At 37.4% G+C, this 17656-nt stretch overlaps 1 protein-coding gene across 2 annotated transcripts; it reads left to right on the plus strand.

The window, feature by feature from the left end:
* Positions 1–464: 464 nt before the first annotated feature.
* LOC133856930 (zinc finger CCCH domain-containing protein 38) lies at positions 465–15408 on the plus strand. 2 transcript variants are annotated; one of them, XM_062291988.1, is made up of 5 exons: positions 465–629; positions 2193–2826; positions 10364–10846; positions 11243–13544; positions 15094–15408. In XM_062291988.1, exons 3-5 carry the CDS (start codon positions 10416–10418, stop codon positions 15121–15123), a joined length of 2763 nt encoding a protein of 920 aa, XP_062147972.1. In that variant the 5' UTR covers positions 465–629; positions 2193–2826; positions 10364–10415; the 3' UTR covers positions 15124–15408. The 2 variants fall into 2 exon arrangements, with proteins under 2 accessions (XP_062147972.1, XP_062147971.1); XM_062291987.1 differs by lacking the exon at positions 2193–2826 and having other exon boundaries at positions 466–629.
* Positions 15409–17656: the final 2248 nt, after the last annotated feature.

Here is a 17656-nt window from a genome sequence, read left to right on the forward strand (position 1 = left end):
GGATGGTCGAATTAGCCCAAAACCCAACAATTTTTTTTTCAATTTATTTCAATTTTATTAATTTTAATTAATTTTTGAAGATTTTTCTTTTTTATATATAGTGCCACATGTCAACCTCAGCGGTTGACACATGACGTCCATTAAAATTTGGACAAAAAATGTAATAGAAGTACCAACTTATCACTTATGATAAAAATTAAAATTCAAGTATTAAATTTAAAAAGATTTAAAACTTAAATACCAATAAAGTATTTAACTAAAATAATAATTAAAAAAAAAGTGTGGCCACAGTAAAACATCAGGACTCAGGAGCATCCTAAACACGAGGAACGGAGAAATAATTTTTTTCTTTTTAATAAAAAAAAAAAAAGAGAGAAAAAGAAAAGAAACGCAAAAAGAACAAAAAACGTGTGGCCCACAAAAAAAAAAAAAACATTAAGCAGGGGGAAAAATCTAAGGAAGATTATTTGATGACCTAGGTTTGTCTGGGAATATCTCACCCAGAGTGCTCTCAAGCTCTCTCGTCAACGGGCTTCAGCATGCCACACTCGGATACGCCCTTTGTTCGCTCGCGCGGGCTTTATTCACTTGCGGTTCAGATTTTTGGAGCTCTCTCTCTCTGATTCTATGTGAGTCCTCACTTGTTCGATCCCGCAATGTATTTGTGCAAATTTTCTTGTGATATTTCTAGGGTTTTATTTGTTGCTTCTCTCTCTGATTGTTGATTTTGATCTGAATTCACAAACCTATGAGGTTCTTGAACTTCAAACTTTGGGCTTTTAGGGTTTCACTTTTTGGTATTTTTGCCGCGGATTTATAAGTGTAGTTTGAACTCGTCTTTGTGCAATTTTGATTTATTAGTTTGTTGAATGATGCATTATTATAGGAAACCCTTTTTTGGGCTTAGGGTACCCGCAACTGTCTCAAATATAAGGAGTTGAATTTAGAATAAAATAATGTGTAAAAAATATGAAATTTCTCTTCTATTTTTTTTTCTCCCGTTATTGCAAGTGAATCGAGAATAACGTGTGCTACAAGGTTCATAATTATTTTTTATTTTTTCCCGTTATTAACAGTGCTGCTTTACAGTTCTGTTAGCTTTGTTATGCAAATTTTTTTAAAGGATTGTGAATGGGATTGGGAACAATATTAGTTAAATAATTTTTGAAGATTGCTGCAAAACTCGTCCGCCAGAGCAATCCCAATGGCTCAGCCATTTTCACCTTTAAGCTAAAATGGCTAACCAATTCACTAAAAAGTCCCTCCATCCGATTATGCAAATCAAATGCAAAATGCATTTATGATGCATTTGTGAGTAGTGCAACTCCACATGTTCGCAAATGCATTTTTTTTTTTATTTGTATCTCCTTTCACTCTCTCTCTCTCTCTCCTCCCATTTCTCTCTCACACCAAAACTTATTTACGCCATAGGAATATTGTAATATATCTCCGAATCTGGGAAATTGTATTTCAGAGTATGTCTATATGACAAAATCCATGTTTGTCATTTTAAGGTCACACTCATGTGGACTACCTCAGATGAGAACAAAAATTTTGCTGACTTTATAGCAAATAATTATCAAAAAGAAAAGAAAAGAAGACGTATCGTTGAAAAAATATCTTAGAATTAAAATAAAGAAAGAATAAAAAAAAAAGAATATTTAAATGATATAGTGAAATAATAGATAATCGGATGTATAGTACCTTTTGAAACCCATTAGTTAAAATAGATAAAGTAGGTTTTAGTTAGCCATTTTGCATATAAAAATGCATAAGCAAATAGTTTGGAAGTGTTTCTCTACACATCTATTTGCTTTATATGCAATTAACTCGTAGAATTATGATGTTATAGCATGGTCCATGGGTTAGATGGCGTCTCTGCCCTGATAAACAAAGGGGTGGATAGTGAGGTTATGGGTTCAATCCTGAATGGATTTATGAGTAGAATTAGATGGTTTTCAAATATTGATAAAATAATTGCGGTTGTTAGAATCTGGAAAATTCTAATAACAGTAAGTATACTGGTGAAATCTTTGCTTGAGTCTTAAATCTCTCACCTATGTGCTCAGGTGGATTGCTTAAACACCAAACGATTGGGTACCAGGATAGGCAGTCTCATCTGTGCTTTAGTTCTATGCCTCTAAATAAGAGTCCATCTAGCTGAGTGCTAATATCACATAATTTTTCTGCAGTATTTTCACGGGGTCAGTGCATGGAGGGATTACCAAGTGCATTCGAAAGAATTGATGCAATGATATTTATCCTTCAACAATTGCAACATGGGATATTTGCACATATTAATGGATCTTTGTAATGTTGTTTTAGTGGAGATTGCTCCAAAAGCTTTTGAGATAGCTTCATAAAACCTTGGTTCAAAAACTGGGAAAAGAATACATCAACCTTCAGAGTAACTCTTATTGAAGTTGTTGGTGCTCAAAGTACATCAATGATGTGATGGAGATAAAAAGCTTGGAACAAAATACATACTAAAGTCTAGCAGACTTTTATCCTTTGAGAGTGATTATTTCTTGATTAAAAGCAAGATTTGTGCCTTTATGTGCATTAAATCAAGAGAACAGAGTATATATGAGAATTTTGACATTTAATAATATCTGTGTAGAACATGCTACAGCTTTTCGGAGATGAAAGTTTTCCATGATTGGGAGTCAAGCTTCTTTCTACAAGGAGAAATATATTTGAGCTTGTCAAAGTAATGCATTGTTGAGTGTGCTGAATGCTGAATGATAGTATCTTCGTTGCTGTTTTGTGGAAGTAATTTGGCATGAGAAATGAGTCTCTCTAATGCTATTTAAACTTGAAAGACTAGTAAGTGTAAAACCAAATGCTATATCTAGAATTCAGATGTTGCTGCTTGGTAGCATTGCTGAGAAATTGGATCATTGGGAGTTTTAGGAGATATTTTGATACATCACCAAGATATTGAAGATTTTCTATTGCACTGGTTTTGTGAGAAAAAAGTGATGTTTGACGCTTAATATGTGGCATTTAAGTTCTTTTCTCTGCTTTAATAATGAAGCACAACACATGTACCAATAGTTGTTATTATCATTGAAACTTATGATTGCCCTCTATATTTGAGTGTATTTTACTGGATTTTTAAAAGATTAAAGTAATGGCACTTTTGTGGAGCTGTCATTTCTTAAATTCACAGGAATGGGATATGTGAATATCAATTTAGTTACTTACCCCCCACCCAACAAAAGAAAAATTCAATTTAATCAAGTCTTGTCTGTACTTCCTTATGGTTGCGAAGAGGAGGCGTGTTGGCAGGCCTCAACCATATTGAATTGATCTTCTGAAAGATTTCTTTTCACTTATGAACAAAGTTTCTAGGTCTAAATAGGTTTCGTATGCTGCTTTCAAAGGTTTTACCATTCCTGTGGTGTTTCCAAACTATTTTGTTTAGGCTGTCTGCAATCACATGCTGAAACAATACTTTCTTCCTTGAATTTGAAAGTACTATCTAATTACCAAGTAGGTAGATAGTGGGGTTGTACTAACTCATTGCAAAAAGAAGGTATTTTGGGTAATCCTCTAGTTTGTCACGTGGGTGAGGTCTTTGCTTTAATGGGTCCAGCGCTTTTAACACAGGCTTTCCTCTCTTTTCACCGGAGATGCTGAGCCCGACCTTCAATCGCTTGGCTTAGTTCTAGATGCTGTCCGTGACTCTTCAGGGGTCTTGAGCTCTTCGCAACAAGCTTCTCCAACGGTGGCTCTGGGTCAGGCGAAAGTTTCCCAGGCCTAGCAAGCAGGCTGTGGGTCATCTTTTCCTAGTGTTTACTTAGGGGCGGCAGACTTGGATGAATGGCTTCGTCTCTCGCTTCTCGTGATGTTGGAGTCTGGGGTGCCCATCTTTCCATTGGAGTCTAAGTTAGTGATGATGTATTCTCGAAAATGAAAGGATACACAACTGAACAAGTTTTTGATAGCTGAGTCTTTGGTGGCGATCACTACCTCTTCCTCTTCGCTGGGTATTCATTCTTTACCAGCATTGGAGTCCGTGCCAGTTAGGGAGCTTTTGGTCAACTTTTGTTGGCGTGGGTTTCTTCCGTGCATTCCTTATTCCTTTCCACTTGAGGTGGGAGAATCTTCGAGGGGAGGTGTTTCTATAGAGGCTGTAGGTTCTTCTGGGGCAGTGTTCGACGCTACGCTGTGCCTCCAAGTTGTGGAGATTTCCTTTGATGGCAATGTAAAGGGTTTTTTGGATGTCATGGCTCAAGTGGTTGAGGGGCAGCGTCTTGAGGTCCAAATTTTCATTCCTAAGTTTAAAAGAAAAAGAGAACTACAGAACCTTGAGTGCAATATCAATTATGATGCTAGCAGTCTTGGTTTTACTTGGAGCAAAAGCAAGAGGGCTCTTGCTGTGATGTAATGTTGTTGAGAGTTTTTGGGTTTTTGTTGGGGTGCTTTGGGATTTTTGTTATGTTGGGTCTTTGTGGGTGTTTCTTTCTTCTTTTTTTTTTTTTTTTTTTCTTGTTTCACTTGTCTTTTTTTGTTTTTGCATTATTTTGTATACTTCCTGTATGCTTAGGGGCACCTACACTTTTTTATAAAATTTCTATGCTTGCTTATAAAAAAAAAAAAACAAGTGATGACTTTTTTAATTGAGTTTTTAAAATAAAATGTTTGACGAAATAATGCATGCATGATTGCATGATTAGGCAATGTGTTTCAAAATGTCTAATCATAGAGGAGCTTGTGGAGGGAACGCAATGTGTTGCTTGTGGAGGGAACGCAACGATAGACAGTTTGAGGACAAAGAAAGAACCATAGAGGAGCTCATTTCCTTTTTTCTTCATTCTTTGTACTCTTGGACGACTGCGTATCTCGCACCTCTAGTGATTAGCTATAACGATTTCCTTGTTTTGTTTTCTTCTTCTTCTTAATTGCCTTTCTTGTATACCCCCTGTGTACTTGATTGCGTTTTGCATTTTTTAATAAAACCTCTCTTACTTATCAAAAAAAAAAATGTCTGATCAAATAATGAGTGCATGATTGCATGGTTAGGGACTTGTTTTCAAAAATTAGGTCAATTAAATCAATTGTGCCTTTTCTAGCTTTTGGCAAAAAAAATTAAAAAGATTGCAAGGATTTGTTTTCTCAGTAAGTTGGAGACAAAAGCAACTAAATCGAATTGTTTCAAGTAAGCGACTTAGTTTTTTTCTGACCAATTTGTTATGAGGGAACATATTGTGAAGTTCTATGAGAGTTTGGTTTCAGAACAGTTCAGCTGGCATTCTAAGCTGGATGGCCTTGCCTTCGACTCTCTAGATGAGGAGGCATTCGTTTGAGAGAGAAGTCCTGGAGGTGGTAAAAGGTATGAACAGTGATAAGGCTCTAGGTCCTAATGGTTTTTCTTTGTCTTTCTTCCAAATTTGTTGGGATGTGATCAAGGCAGACATTATGGGGGTGTTCCATGACTTTCATGCTAGTAGAAGTTTGAAAAAAGCCTTAATGCCATGTTCATCACTCTCATTCCATAGAAATCTGGGGCTATTGATCCTAAGGACTTCCGGCCTATTAGTCTTGTGAGTGGAGTTTATAAGATTTTTGCCAAAGTCCTTGCCAACAAGTTGAGGAGGTAGTGGAGAAAATTACTTTGAAGCCTCAAAACGCCTTTGTTTAAGGTTGGCAAATCCTTGATTTTGTGCTCATACCAAATGAAAGTTTGGATAGTAGGATTAGATCTGGTGATCCATGGGTGCTTTGCACGCTGGATCTTAAGAAGGCTTATGATGATGTTAAACTGGAGTTCTTACTATATATGTTGAATAGGTGTGGATTTGGGGAGAAATGGCGCTCTTGGATAGCGTAGTTCATTTGGAGCTTTCTAGTGGTTCCCCTCAGTGGAACGTAAGTTTCATTGGAACAGCTCACAACTGGGAGGTGAATGTCTTTGCATCGTTCTTTAATTTGTTGTATTCCTATGGAGTGAGATAGGAAGGCAAGGAGAAGCTTTCGTGGGTCCCATAAAAAAAAGGGTGTTCATTATTAGGTCCTTCTATGGTGTTCTTGTTTGTAATAGTGGCATTCCTTTTCCTTGAAAGAGTATTCCTTTAAGAGTGGTTTTTTTCTCGCTTGGTCGGCAACCCTAAGCAAGATCCTTATCATGTACAACTTTAGGAAGCAGCATGTCATTGTTGTCAATAGGTGTTGTATGTGCAAGAGGAATGGAGAGTATGTGGATCATCTTCTACTCCTTAGTAAGGTTGTTTGTGCCTTGTGGAATGCTTTTTTTCAGTCGCTTTGGGGTTGTCCTGGGTTATGTCTGCTGTGGTGTGGAAGGTGTTGTTTTCTTGCCTTTCGTGGAGGGAAAAGAATGATCGAATCTTTGAGGACTGCTAGAGGACGTTGGAGGAGCTCAAGTCCTTATTTTATTCTCTTTATATTTGGACAGCTGCGTTTGTAACTCTTTTGGAGTTAGTTTTCATGATTTCCTCGTTCTTTTTTCTTCTTCTAGCTAGATGTTTCTCTTTTATATTTTTTGTATACCTGGGTTGAGCTTTCGCTTTTAATGATATTTCGATTACTTATACATAGAAAGATTTCAATGACTTTTGGTTCGGTCCAAAAGCGCAGAGGGGTGCAACCCAAAGTACACAGGATGTATACAGGATATCCCTAATCCAAAGAGAAAGAAGAACACAAATCTAAAAAATTAGAAAAAGAACAATCAGACATAGAATGTAGCGTCACTCTCCACGAAAACATGGTTTGTAGCACCAACTTCTTCAAATTAAGTGAACCAGTTTCACAATCTTCAAAACTACGTGCATTCAGTTTTTTTCATAGACACCACATCAAACACAAAGGAGCCATTCTCCAAATCGGCACCAACAGTTGCCTCTTTGCCCCCTCCAACTCCCCAACATCTCAATCATCGATCGAGGCATAACCCACGCAACACCAAATAGCTGCAATAACACGTTCCACAACTCTGTAGCAACCATACAGTGGAGGAACCAATGATTGGTGGACTCTTCACAAGTCTTACACATATAACATTACTCCATCACAATAATATTCCTCTTGCGTAAATTATCCGAAGTTCAAATTTTTCCTAAAGTAGCCGTCCACATAAAGAAAGCAACTCTTGGAGGAACCTTAACTCCTCCAAGGAAAAGAAGAATGTATAGGAATAGATAAAACCTTATAGTAAGATTTCACTTCAAATGATTTTCTTCCCGAAGGAATCCAACAAATTTTATCCTCTCCTTCATACCTTACTTTAAAAGAGTACAACAGCTCAAAAAATCTAGAGACCATTTCCACCTCCCAATCATGTATAGGTCGAGTAAACAAAATATTCCACAGAATGGTATTGTTTTGTATCTGCATATTCTCCTCCACCTATGCATCCTTACTACATGCAAGTAAACAGCTCTGGATAAAGAGTCTTCAAAGGTAAATCCGCACACCATACATCATGCCAAAACAAGACTTTAGAAGTATCTCCAACCTCATATCTCACATGATGTGTAAAAGCATCCCAACCCCTCCTAATACATTTCCACACTCCCACTCCAAAAGGTCCCCCAACCTCCTTAGAACACCAACCACCCCTCATACTATCATATTTAATATCCACTACCTTTCTCCAAAAAGCATCCATTTCCATAGCAAACTGCCATAGCCACTTACCTAGCAAAGTTCTATTAAACCGAATCATGTTTCTCACCCTTAACCCCCTGAGACCTTCAGTGAATAAATCTAAGACCAATTCACCAGATGGAATTTAAACTCATCTCCAATACCTCCCCAAAGAAAATCCCTCTGAAGTTTTTCCAAACGATTAGCCACTCCCACTGGAGCAACGTTAACCTCTCGCCCTTTGATAAATACAACTTCTTCCACCCTGCCAATCTAGTTTCCGTCTTCTCAATAATGCTAGTCCAAATATTAGAATCCTTATACTTAGCAACTAAAGGAAGACCCAAATACTTTATAGGAAACGAAGCCACACCGCACCCAAGAATGCTAGCCAAATCCTCCACATCTCCCCTATAGCACCTTCAGGAACAAAAAATATATATGTGCACGTGTATGCCTATATCTATGTATGTATTTGTGTGTATGCCACGTTGAAAATTCATCCTCTTTAAGGAGGTTATTGTTGTGTCAAATGTCTAGGGTTCTATTATATGGAATCTTTTCTGTGATAAGTAATGGCTGTCAGGAGTGTGATATATGAAATTTTTTTTATTACATTTAAAAAAAAAAAATTAATGAACTTGCATCAAGCATCAGATTTTGACATATAATAGATAGGAAGTTGTGCATGTGGCTTTGGGGAAGAATATTTTAGACATCTTTTTGAAGTGCCACAATATTAAAAAGACAATGGGGATTTGAAAATCTTTTATTCCCATCGCTTCACTAGGATTGTGAAGGATCCTAAAATAATTGCATGTCCAGGCTCGGTTTAGATAAATTTAAGCTAGGCCTGGCCTGAGATATATAGAATAACTGACTGAAATTTGTGACTTACAATATCAACTATCGGCTATGAGTGTGGCTTATATTTTAGTCTACAAAGAGACAACCTTTGGGAGATACGGATTTTTCATCGTGCAACTGATAATTGGTTGACGTGTTTGTCATACTTCTCTCTTTCCTTATTCCTGGTTGGCTCAAGGAAATTCATGGTCCTAGAAGTTGTGCAATACGATTCACGTACTAAATAACTGGAGAAGACAATGGCCCCGTTTACTAAGGCCCTTCCCCCCCCTTTCTTACTGTTCATGTCAGTACGGGTTTGAAATTTCAAACCAAATTCCTGGCTTCTTGAAGAAGCCAACATGTGTTGATTTCCAACTTTATCCTCCAATTTTTCATGTTGTTCGTAGTATGGGGAAAGGGCTGAAGGGCAGAGTGGAGGGTAAAGTTGGAAATCAACACATGTTGGCTTCTTCAAGAAGCCAGGAATTCGGTTAAATTTTAAACCTGTACTGACATGAAGTCTAGGAAAGGGGGGGGGGGGGGGGGGGGGGGGGGGGAGGAAGGGGCCTTAGTAAAAGGGGCCAATATTTCCACTTGAAGGTCCCTACTTTTAGTTCTGCTATCTGCAATCAGTGACATGTTTGATTGTTTGTTTAATTATTATTATTATTTTTTTTATTTTGATTATTTTCTGTTTGAACATTTTAAAGAATAATGATAATATTAGTTCTTTGGCAATCAAATACAAATATATATGATAATGAGTGTCAACAAACTCGAGCTAGTGGAAGAATATTCTGGTTCATTATTACTGGCATGAGGTCAAGTACTCTATCGAACTTAACAATTGGTGAGCTTGGCTTAGATGTCCTCTTTCTCAGCCTGGAGGAGAAATGAGTAAAAAATGGATCGAAGCATCTTAGTTAAGCTGTCTACAATAGCAACCACATCATTGGTGTTGGGTTATGTGGGAGACTAATAAAGGATGCATCCTGCTCTGCTGTTGTTTCTCTTTGCATGCAGCAAATAATCATATTTCTTCTTTCTATTATCCCTGAGTTAAATGCCATTAGTTTTGGTATCCACCACTTTGTTCGTGCTGGTGGTGGTCCAGTTTCTTCATGTTGAAGCTGTAATGCTAGTTGACAAATAATATATATATATTTGTTTGTTTGTTTGTTTGTTTGATATCCTTTTCCTTGGTAATAGGTGTATTAACTGAAGGGATTTGTTTCACTGCTAATTTTCATCCAAAGGCTGTATACTTTTAGCATTAAACCTTTTTTATTATTATTCCGCCTTGATGTCCTCTATTGAGATCTTTCTCCTATGGCTTCCTTTTTTTCTTCCTATTCCATCCAAATTTATGTTTGGAAATATGAATGCTGCTTTTATTCCAGCTATTCTAAAGTCCTGCTTCATTCTCATTTACTTTGGCAGAAGTTCACTGTTTTTGCTATAAATATACCTGATATTTCTTTGACATATGGCTGAGAGAAATTGCTGTAATATATTTGGTCTGTGAGGTGGGATGGAAGCTGACCAATCTTTATGTCAATCAGATCTAATCTATGAAACTTTGTTTATTCCTTGAATTATGTGTCAAATCTCTTTTAAATAATCCTTGGACAGTCTTTTATGTTCACTGGATTAATAATTTGGATTGGCTAATCATTTAATTTTAGTTTTTCTATTTATTTCCTTTGAATTTTTTTTTGGACTCAAATCAAGTTGGTGCATGATGTACGACTTGTTTCCTCAATAATTTTAGAGGGAGATAATAATAACTGCTGAAGATTTCAAATTAACACTACAGCAGACTATGAGAGGAAAATAAGTGAAAAAGTGGATCGGGATTTTATGTCATCGAGATTGATTTATCTGTTTTTTTCATTGCCTCCAGATTATACCTTACTCAACTAAAAGAAGGTGGTAAGGCTTTTTGCTCGAGAGAAATGAGTGGCAGTGGCAGAAAACGTAGTTCTAAGTGGGATTTGAGAGAAGAGCGTCACTTTGAACCCAAAAATGTAGCAGATGATTGTTGGCCTGGAAAAACAGGTATCTCTTTTCATGATAAAGAATTAGAACCGGGATGGGTCTCTCCAGAGGTTGCTGGTAGTAATAATTCAAAGTTATATGATCTGGAGGCGAATGATTTGCTAAAGTCGAAGCATGATTTGGGATTGGCATCTGGAGAATCTTTGCCGAGAAGCAGGGGTTCACTCAAGGATAATAGCTTCAATAAAGGCCGCAACAGAAATTGGGAACCCTCGGTGGCATGGGATGGAGATGGAAGTTACAGCACGAGAATGTCTCCTGGCCTTGATGAATGGAGACAGCAAAGTCGTAGTCACTCCCCTAAAAATGGTTGGACCAGGTCACTCAGGTTTGATTCCCCACTTCTTTTGGTTTCCCCCCTTTTTTCTCTGATAAGTAATACATTTGATTCTCCAATTATCATGCCCATTTTGGAAATTTGTTGAACTTTTGTAAGTTTCTTGGACTTCAGTCTCTAACCTTATTATTAGTGCTACTTCATATATTTGATTCATCAATTACTATCATCCATATATTAAATTCTCCTAACGTATGAGTTCTTCTGATAGTTCTGAGGCAGATGTATGATTCCTTAATTTTCTAATAGGGCCACACCTGAATTATATATCAACTGTGTTGATAATTCTGTATTTGGAACACAGCAGTATGTCCTGCCTCCTGGTGAGGAGACAAATGCAGTTGATTTCTTAGTTTGTCTTGCCTTATCTGTGAATATGATGTGCAGGGGTCGGAGTAGAAGTAGCAGGAGCCAGAGCAGGAGTAGAAGCCCTATTCGAGGCATTAGGCGGGAATCAGGATTCTATGAGAGAAGTAGAAGCAGAGGAGCATCAACTCAATTATGTAAAGATTTTACTGCTGGGAGATGCAGGAGAGGCAATCATTGTCAGTTTGTTCACCAGGGTAATCAACATTATGAGGATAGCAGGGAAAGTAGACACAGTAAAGATGGAGACTCAAAATATTCCTCTCCCCATGATACTAGGGACTATACATCAAGGATAGGAAGATCTACTGCATATTGTACCGAGTTTATGAGAGGAAAGTGTTGGAGGGGGGCATCTTGCAGGTATGCCCATGATGGTTCTTCTGATGGTTTCAGTAAAGGGTCTGGAAATGATGTCATTAGAGAAAGGGAAAATCATAGGAATAAAGATATGTCTTTTGATCGAGGTGGTGAGCCTGAACACCGCAGGGGTCGTGATGTTCCTTGTAAATTCTTCGCTGTGGGAAATTGTCGTAATGGGAAATATTGCCGGTTTTCTCATCATGGTCAGGCAGGTGTAAGTCCTGATGGAAGGTCACGAGACGATAGGTTGGAGCTGGGTCGCAATTCAGATGATGTGGATCGGTCATGGGATGGACCAAAATGGAGTGAATTGACTGGTCCAGTTAGTGTCTCAGATGCTACAAAAAGTGAGGACAATATTGGATTATCGGGTACCTCAGAACCAAGGTTCACTGCTTGGTCCATGGATGATACTAGATGGGGCCATAGTTTGGACAACGAGAAGAAAACTGGTGGTGATCCCACAGTTGGTCATAAAGCAGTTGTGAGCAATGAGAAGGCCGGCAACCCGTGGATGGAAGAAAATGCTAGTGCTAGCATGGGTGTTTCTGATTCAAGAGGTGCCGAGAAATGGCTTGGTGATATGGACATGTCGCCCGATTGGAATTATAGAGTGCAGTCTGCGAACCCTGTTGTGAAACAAGAGCATGGTCACACTACTCAGGCTTCACAATCTCTTGGTCCTTATGATACGTCTTCAGTGACTCGGGGACAGGATATAACTCAAGAGGCTTCAGTTCAGATGCATGATGCGCTGCCAGTAATAAATGCAAAATCTTATGTCCAACAAAACCACAATTTGATTGAGAATGGTGCTATTGTATTGTCACGTGATGATAAGAATGCAGTTGAAAAAGCTGTTAGTTCGTTCATTGATCTAAATTTTTCTGCCAATATCACGCCAGGACAGTTCTTTGACCAAAATGGCCGGAGTTCAAGCTCCTTACCTCTTTCAAACATAAATTCTGTAGGACAAAATCAAGTGGCAACACCCACTGCCCCTTCAAGAGGAGGAACTATAAAATATCAGCAAAATGTGGCATTTTCTCCGGAGGGAAAATCCCTCATCAAACTAGACATTGTGGATGCTAATACATCACAATTAAATCCTGGAATTCCTCATGGTCAGAACGTGGTAAGTGGTGATCAGCTCACCCATTTTACCAAACTTAGTACCTCTCTGGCTCAGTTACTTGGAGATGGACAACAGATTCCACAACTTTATGCTACTCTAACCTCCCGTAATTCATTGGATATTCCTTCCTTTGCCAAGTCTGAAGTGCCTATTCAGCCAGTTTTGGCATCATTCATTCAGCCAGATCCAGCCATTGGATCCCAGCAGTATGATCCTATATGTGATAGCATAGAGCCTAAGAAGCCTGACAGTAGTAAGAACCATTTAGGCTTTCCACCAACTCCAACTGGGCAGAAAAGTTCTCTAGATGGAAAACCAGAAATGCCATTTAAAACCATGTCCCCATCATCTTTTCCTGGTGGACAAAATGGCAGTGATTTTCATAGGACTGGCAGTTCAGAAGAACCGAATCACAAGAGACACCAGACAAGTCAGCTGGAGACAGGAGCAATCAGTGAGGTTATTATGGAAAATAATGGAGTAGGGGCTGAGGAAAGCAAGAAAGGACGAGAGGGGAGCCAAAATGCCCAAGAGGATGGTCCTTTGGAGAATGCTGATGGAGATGTTGGAGTGGATGAGGGCAAGAAAGGCAAAGATGTGAAAGGTATTCGTGCATTTAAATTTGCACTTGTGGAGTTTGTTAAGGAACTACTAAAACCCACGTGGAAGGAAGGCCAAATCAGCAAAGATGCTTACAAGACTATAGTGAAGAAGGTAGTGGACAAAGTGACCAGTACCATGCAGGGTGCTAATATTCCTCAGACGGAAGAGAAAATCGACCATTATTTGTCTTCTTCAAAACCAAAGCTTACCAAATTAGTGCAGGTGAGTGCTGGTTCGTTTATTAATTTCAGATTGGGATGTGAATTTGGTGACAACTCTAGAAATTGTTCACTTTCTTTCAAGTTCTTTTTATCCTCTAGTTTCTTTAAAGTTTTTGTACCACCGCACCTAATTCCTAGTTTTTAGGGAAAATTATACTTGACCTTCCCAAAACTGATATTCCTTTTTTAAAGACACCTCCACATAATCGTTTGTGATACTTGGTCCCTTCAAACTCTCATTTTGTTACAATTTGCACCATTTGCTAGATTTTGGCATTAAAATGGATGGAAAGTTGCGAATGTTACTAACACGTGCATTTTTTCATTTATTTATTTTTAACAAAAGGGCAATCTGGGTATTTCAAGTCAAAATTGTGCACATGTGTGTCACGTGCACAAATTTCTTTCTGTTTTAATGCCAGAATATAATGGAGGGTGTAAATTACAACAAACTGATTGTTTGAAGGAGCAATTGACATTTGGAGGCAACTTTGCAAAAGAGGTGTCAATTTGGATGGGGGGTTAAGTGTAGTTTTCCCAAGTTTTTAATCCTTATTTAGTGGACAAGGGTTACATTATCTTATGAATTTACTATTGTTGTTTCATCCAATATTTGTCACTTATAAATAGGATGCAACCTAGTTCAAGTTGGATCGGTTGTTACGTTTTTAGATTTGATCACTCAACTATCTAAATTGAATTGCCAAAGGAAACCAGACCTACAAAGAATTATGTTGGTTCAATTTAGGAATAATAGGAATTTGCTTTTCTTATTCGTTTTTGTATGTTTAGTCCATCTACTCAGAAATCGTATAATACAGCCAAGATCTCAAGAATGTTTAAAATTCGACTTACCGCTTCAAAATACAAATATCCGTTTTTATTTCCAATCTTTTGCAGGAGCCAGATAGCAAAAGATCAAAATTAAATAAAATGAAGGGAAAATAAAGACAGGAAAAGAGCGAGAATTTAGGGCAACCAAATCAAAGCTAGGAGCCAATTTAAAGTTAATAGCTTCATTATCTTTTTCCTTTAAATGATATTTTTGGCAACCAAGCTCAGCATTAGAAGCTTTGATGTTACCGATGGTCTTTGGATAAAATGTAAAAATGATGTGTCCTCCCCACGAAAAAGAGGTGGAGCGTAGGATCAACCCTTGTGCATGTGTTAGTTGTGTTAACCTATCAAAACAAATCAGAAGCTCTGATGTTCCTGATTGCTTTTGTTTCCATAGTGATTGAAATTATGAAAAGAAACTTCGTGCATCCCATAGGAAGAAAACCTTTAACAATAAAGAAAAGTTATGTATTCACTTTTGCTTCTACGTTTCTTTATGGGAACTCAAACCTAACATAACGAGGTTATACTCTATGACTTGTTGGCTGAATAAATCCTTTCTTGCCGCCTTATCTTCTACTTCATACTATTAAGCCTGATGTTTTAATATAGAACATTTTTTTTTCCCAACTTAGATATGTCAAACAAGTAGTTATTACTTGTGTGCAATTTTGCTCGCCATCTTTTGTTAATATAGTTTCCTTTTGCTGCAGGCATATGTGGAAAAATCTCAGAAGAGCTAAATGAAACATAGAACTTCAGTGTTTCTTTCCTCCAATATACAGTAGGTGGTTAAGATATTCCTTGTGTATTTATGCTTCTGCAGCCTCTGGAAATATTGATCTTTGTTTCCTTTATGTTGATGTGATTTAGTTGCTAACATGGTTAGCTAACCTTTCAACTCATGCATGTACATATAGCGGTGATTTTTGTTTGTAAACTTCTGTTTGTCTGTTTCACTATATGTGATTTTGGGAATTTTATTGCTGATAATCATCAAGTCTTCAATATGTCGTTTGCTTTGTGAAGTTGGCATTGGATTTGATCATCATCACCATCAGCCTCTACAACCCCCTCCCTGCCGCCAGGAGAAATCACTCCCCCAACAAAAAAGAAAAGAAAGGAAAAAGAAACTATTATATATTTAGCTTAATTGCTTATGGAATTATGAATGTCATGATCAAGTCATTGCAGGCATTGTCTGTTAAATTCATTTCTTATCCACTGACTTTGAACAACGGGGATGGTAGAATGTGCTTTTGGAAAAGAAAGAGTAGATGGAACGCTTTATTGCTGGGTCCTCATAGCGTGTGAATATTTTGCCTAAGGTCTTACTGTATTGGCAGGGTTACTGGGTGGCTTAGGGCTGCTCTAAGTTCCTGGAATTCATTTTCTAGCTTCTATTTCAAGAATATTCAGTCTTGACTTATGAGCATACAAGCAAGGAGGCTTAGTTACTTTTCTGGCCAGAACAGAGGAACAAAGCAAGGGGAAAGAGAGCTTAATTTGCTTCTTCTCTATACTAAGAATCTTTTATTGGTCCTAACATTCCAATTGCAACTATATAGATTTTTTCTTTTTTCTTTTTTCTTTTTTGGTGCTTGATTTGTCTCTCATAATAATGTTGGCATCTTTATTACTTCTGTGGCCATCCCTGTTGTTACGGTAATAATGATGATAATACGACTAATAATATAAAAATAATGACAACATCAACAACAATGATAATGATAATTATACTAGAAATTACATTTTTTATTTTACAATTATTTTATAATGATGACACGGTAGCCCTAATTAACTTATAGATGAATTTTTGTTTTATTTTTGTTTTATTTTTTTTTTTTAAGATTGGTTGAGATTTCTAGATAATATTGTGAAATAGACGAAGAATAAAAATGTAGAATATAGCATTAGTCTAACTTTAATCGAGTATTATCATTTGGATGGCATAATATATACCAGAACTTTTTTTTTTGAAGGGAATATATATATATCAGAACTGTTTTCTCAAGCCGGTTGGTTAAAATGCCCAAGTCTGAACTTGAACACGGCGAGCTTTGGTTCATGTTTGTTTAATGGTCGGGGCTAAAAGCTATAGAAACACTACTAATTTAGGCCTCGTTATGCGTTTCGGGGAGAAACTGTACTCGGTTTCCCTTTTTTTTTTTTTTTTTTTTTTTTTTTTTGATGATCGGTAGTCAAATTAAATATAAGAAAAAATGTTGAATTTAATCACTTAACAATTATGCTAATACTCTTTTTCACTTATGAGTTTAGGCTCATTTCCAATAAGTAGAGTTCAATAGAATCAATACATAGAATAATTTAGGGTTAAATGCTTTTAAGGTACCTGTGGTAAGGCTCATCATCAAATGATCACTTTGATTTCAAAAGTATTACATGTGATACATGTATAGTCCAATAAGCACATATGGTATTTTCGTCCATGTTCCGTCCATAAAATTAATGGTGATTCACGTTAACTCATTTTCGAACATGACACTTGTTCTCTTTGGCTTATTAACAATACTAAAAAATTGAAAAAAATAAAAAAATAAAGAACATTAAAAAACTTTTAAAAAAGAAGAAGAAGAGGATCCACCAAGGGGGCACCCCTACGATCCTACCAATAGCCAACCCCAGCGGTGGGGGTGTTGCCTCGGTGGCTAGGGGTGGCTCGTGGGCTGTGATGGCCATAAGTTTATCAAAACTCAACAGTAAAGAATGCTTCTACGAGAATAGTATCAGGATAGATGACCTTCTAGGGAAGTCTATTTCGATGAGCCAAAAGCGAACAATGTTGTGTCACTAGGGATGAGTTGTTACAAATAGTATCAGAGTTATTGCCTAGCCTGAGATGGGGAAAGCATACACAAGCTCACGAGGGTTGTTTACAGACACTCGTTGAGACATCAAGAATGAGGTGATCCCATGAGGGTCGCCAGTGAGGAAGCTGGGTCCGAAGAGAGAGTGATTGTGATGTCCTACATTGCCTGGGTATGAGAATGGATATGTGCTTATATGTATATTCGCATCATTCTTGACACAACGTATTTTAAAGTTGTGATGACTATAGACTTATCATAACTTCGCAATTAAGTGTGTTTCTGCGAAAGTAATATCTGGATAAGTGACATTCTAGAAAGTCTGGTTCGGGAAAGAAAAAATAAAATAATATTGTGTTGTTAAGGATGAGGATGGGTCGTTACATGTGGTGTTAAAGAAGTAGAGAACAAAGAGGCTATTACTTGAGGCCAATCTAAGGAGGAGTTC

Source organism: Alnus glutinosa, chromosome 14 (genome assembly GCF_958979055.1).
Source record: "Alnus glutinosa chromosome 14, dhAlnGlut1.1, whole genome shotgun sequence".
In the NCBI taxonomy this organism is placed as follows: Eukaryota; Viridiplantae; Streptophyta; class Magnoliopsida; order Fagales; family Betulaceae; genus Alnus; species Alnus glutinosa.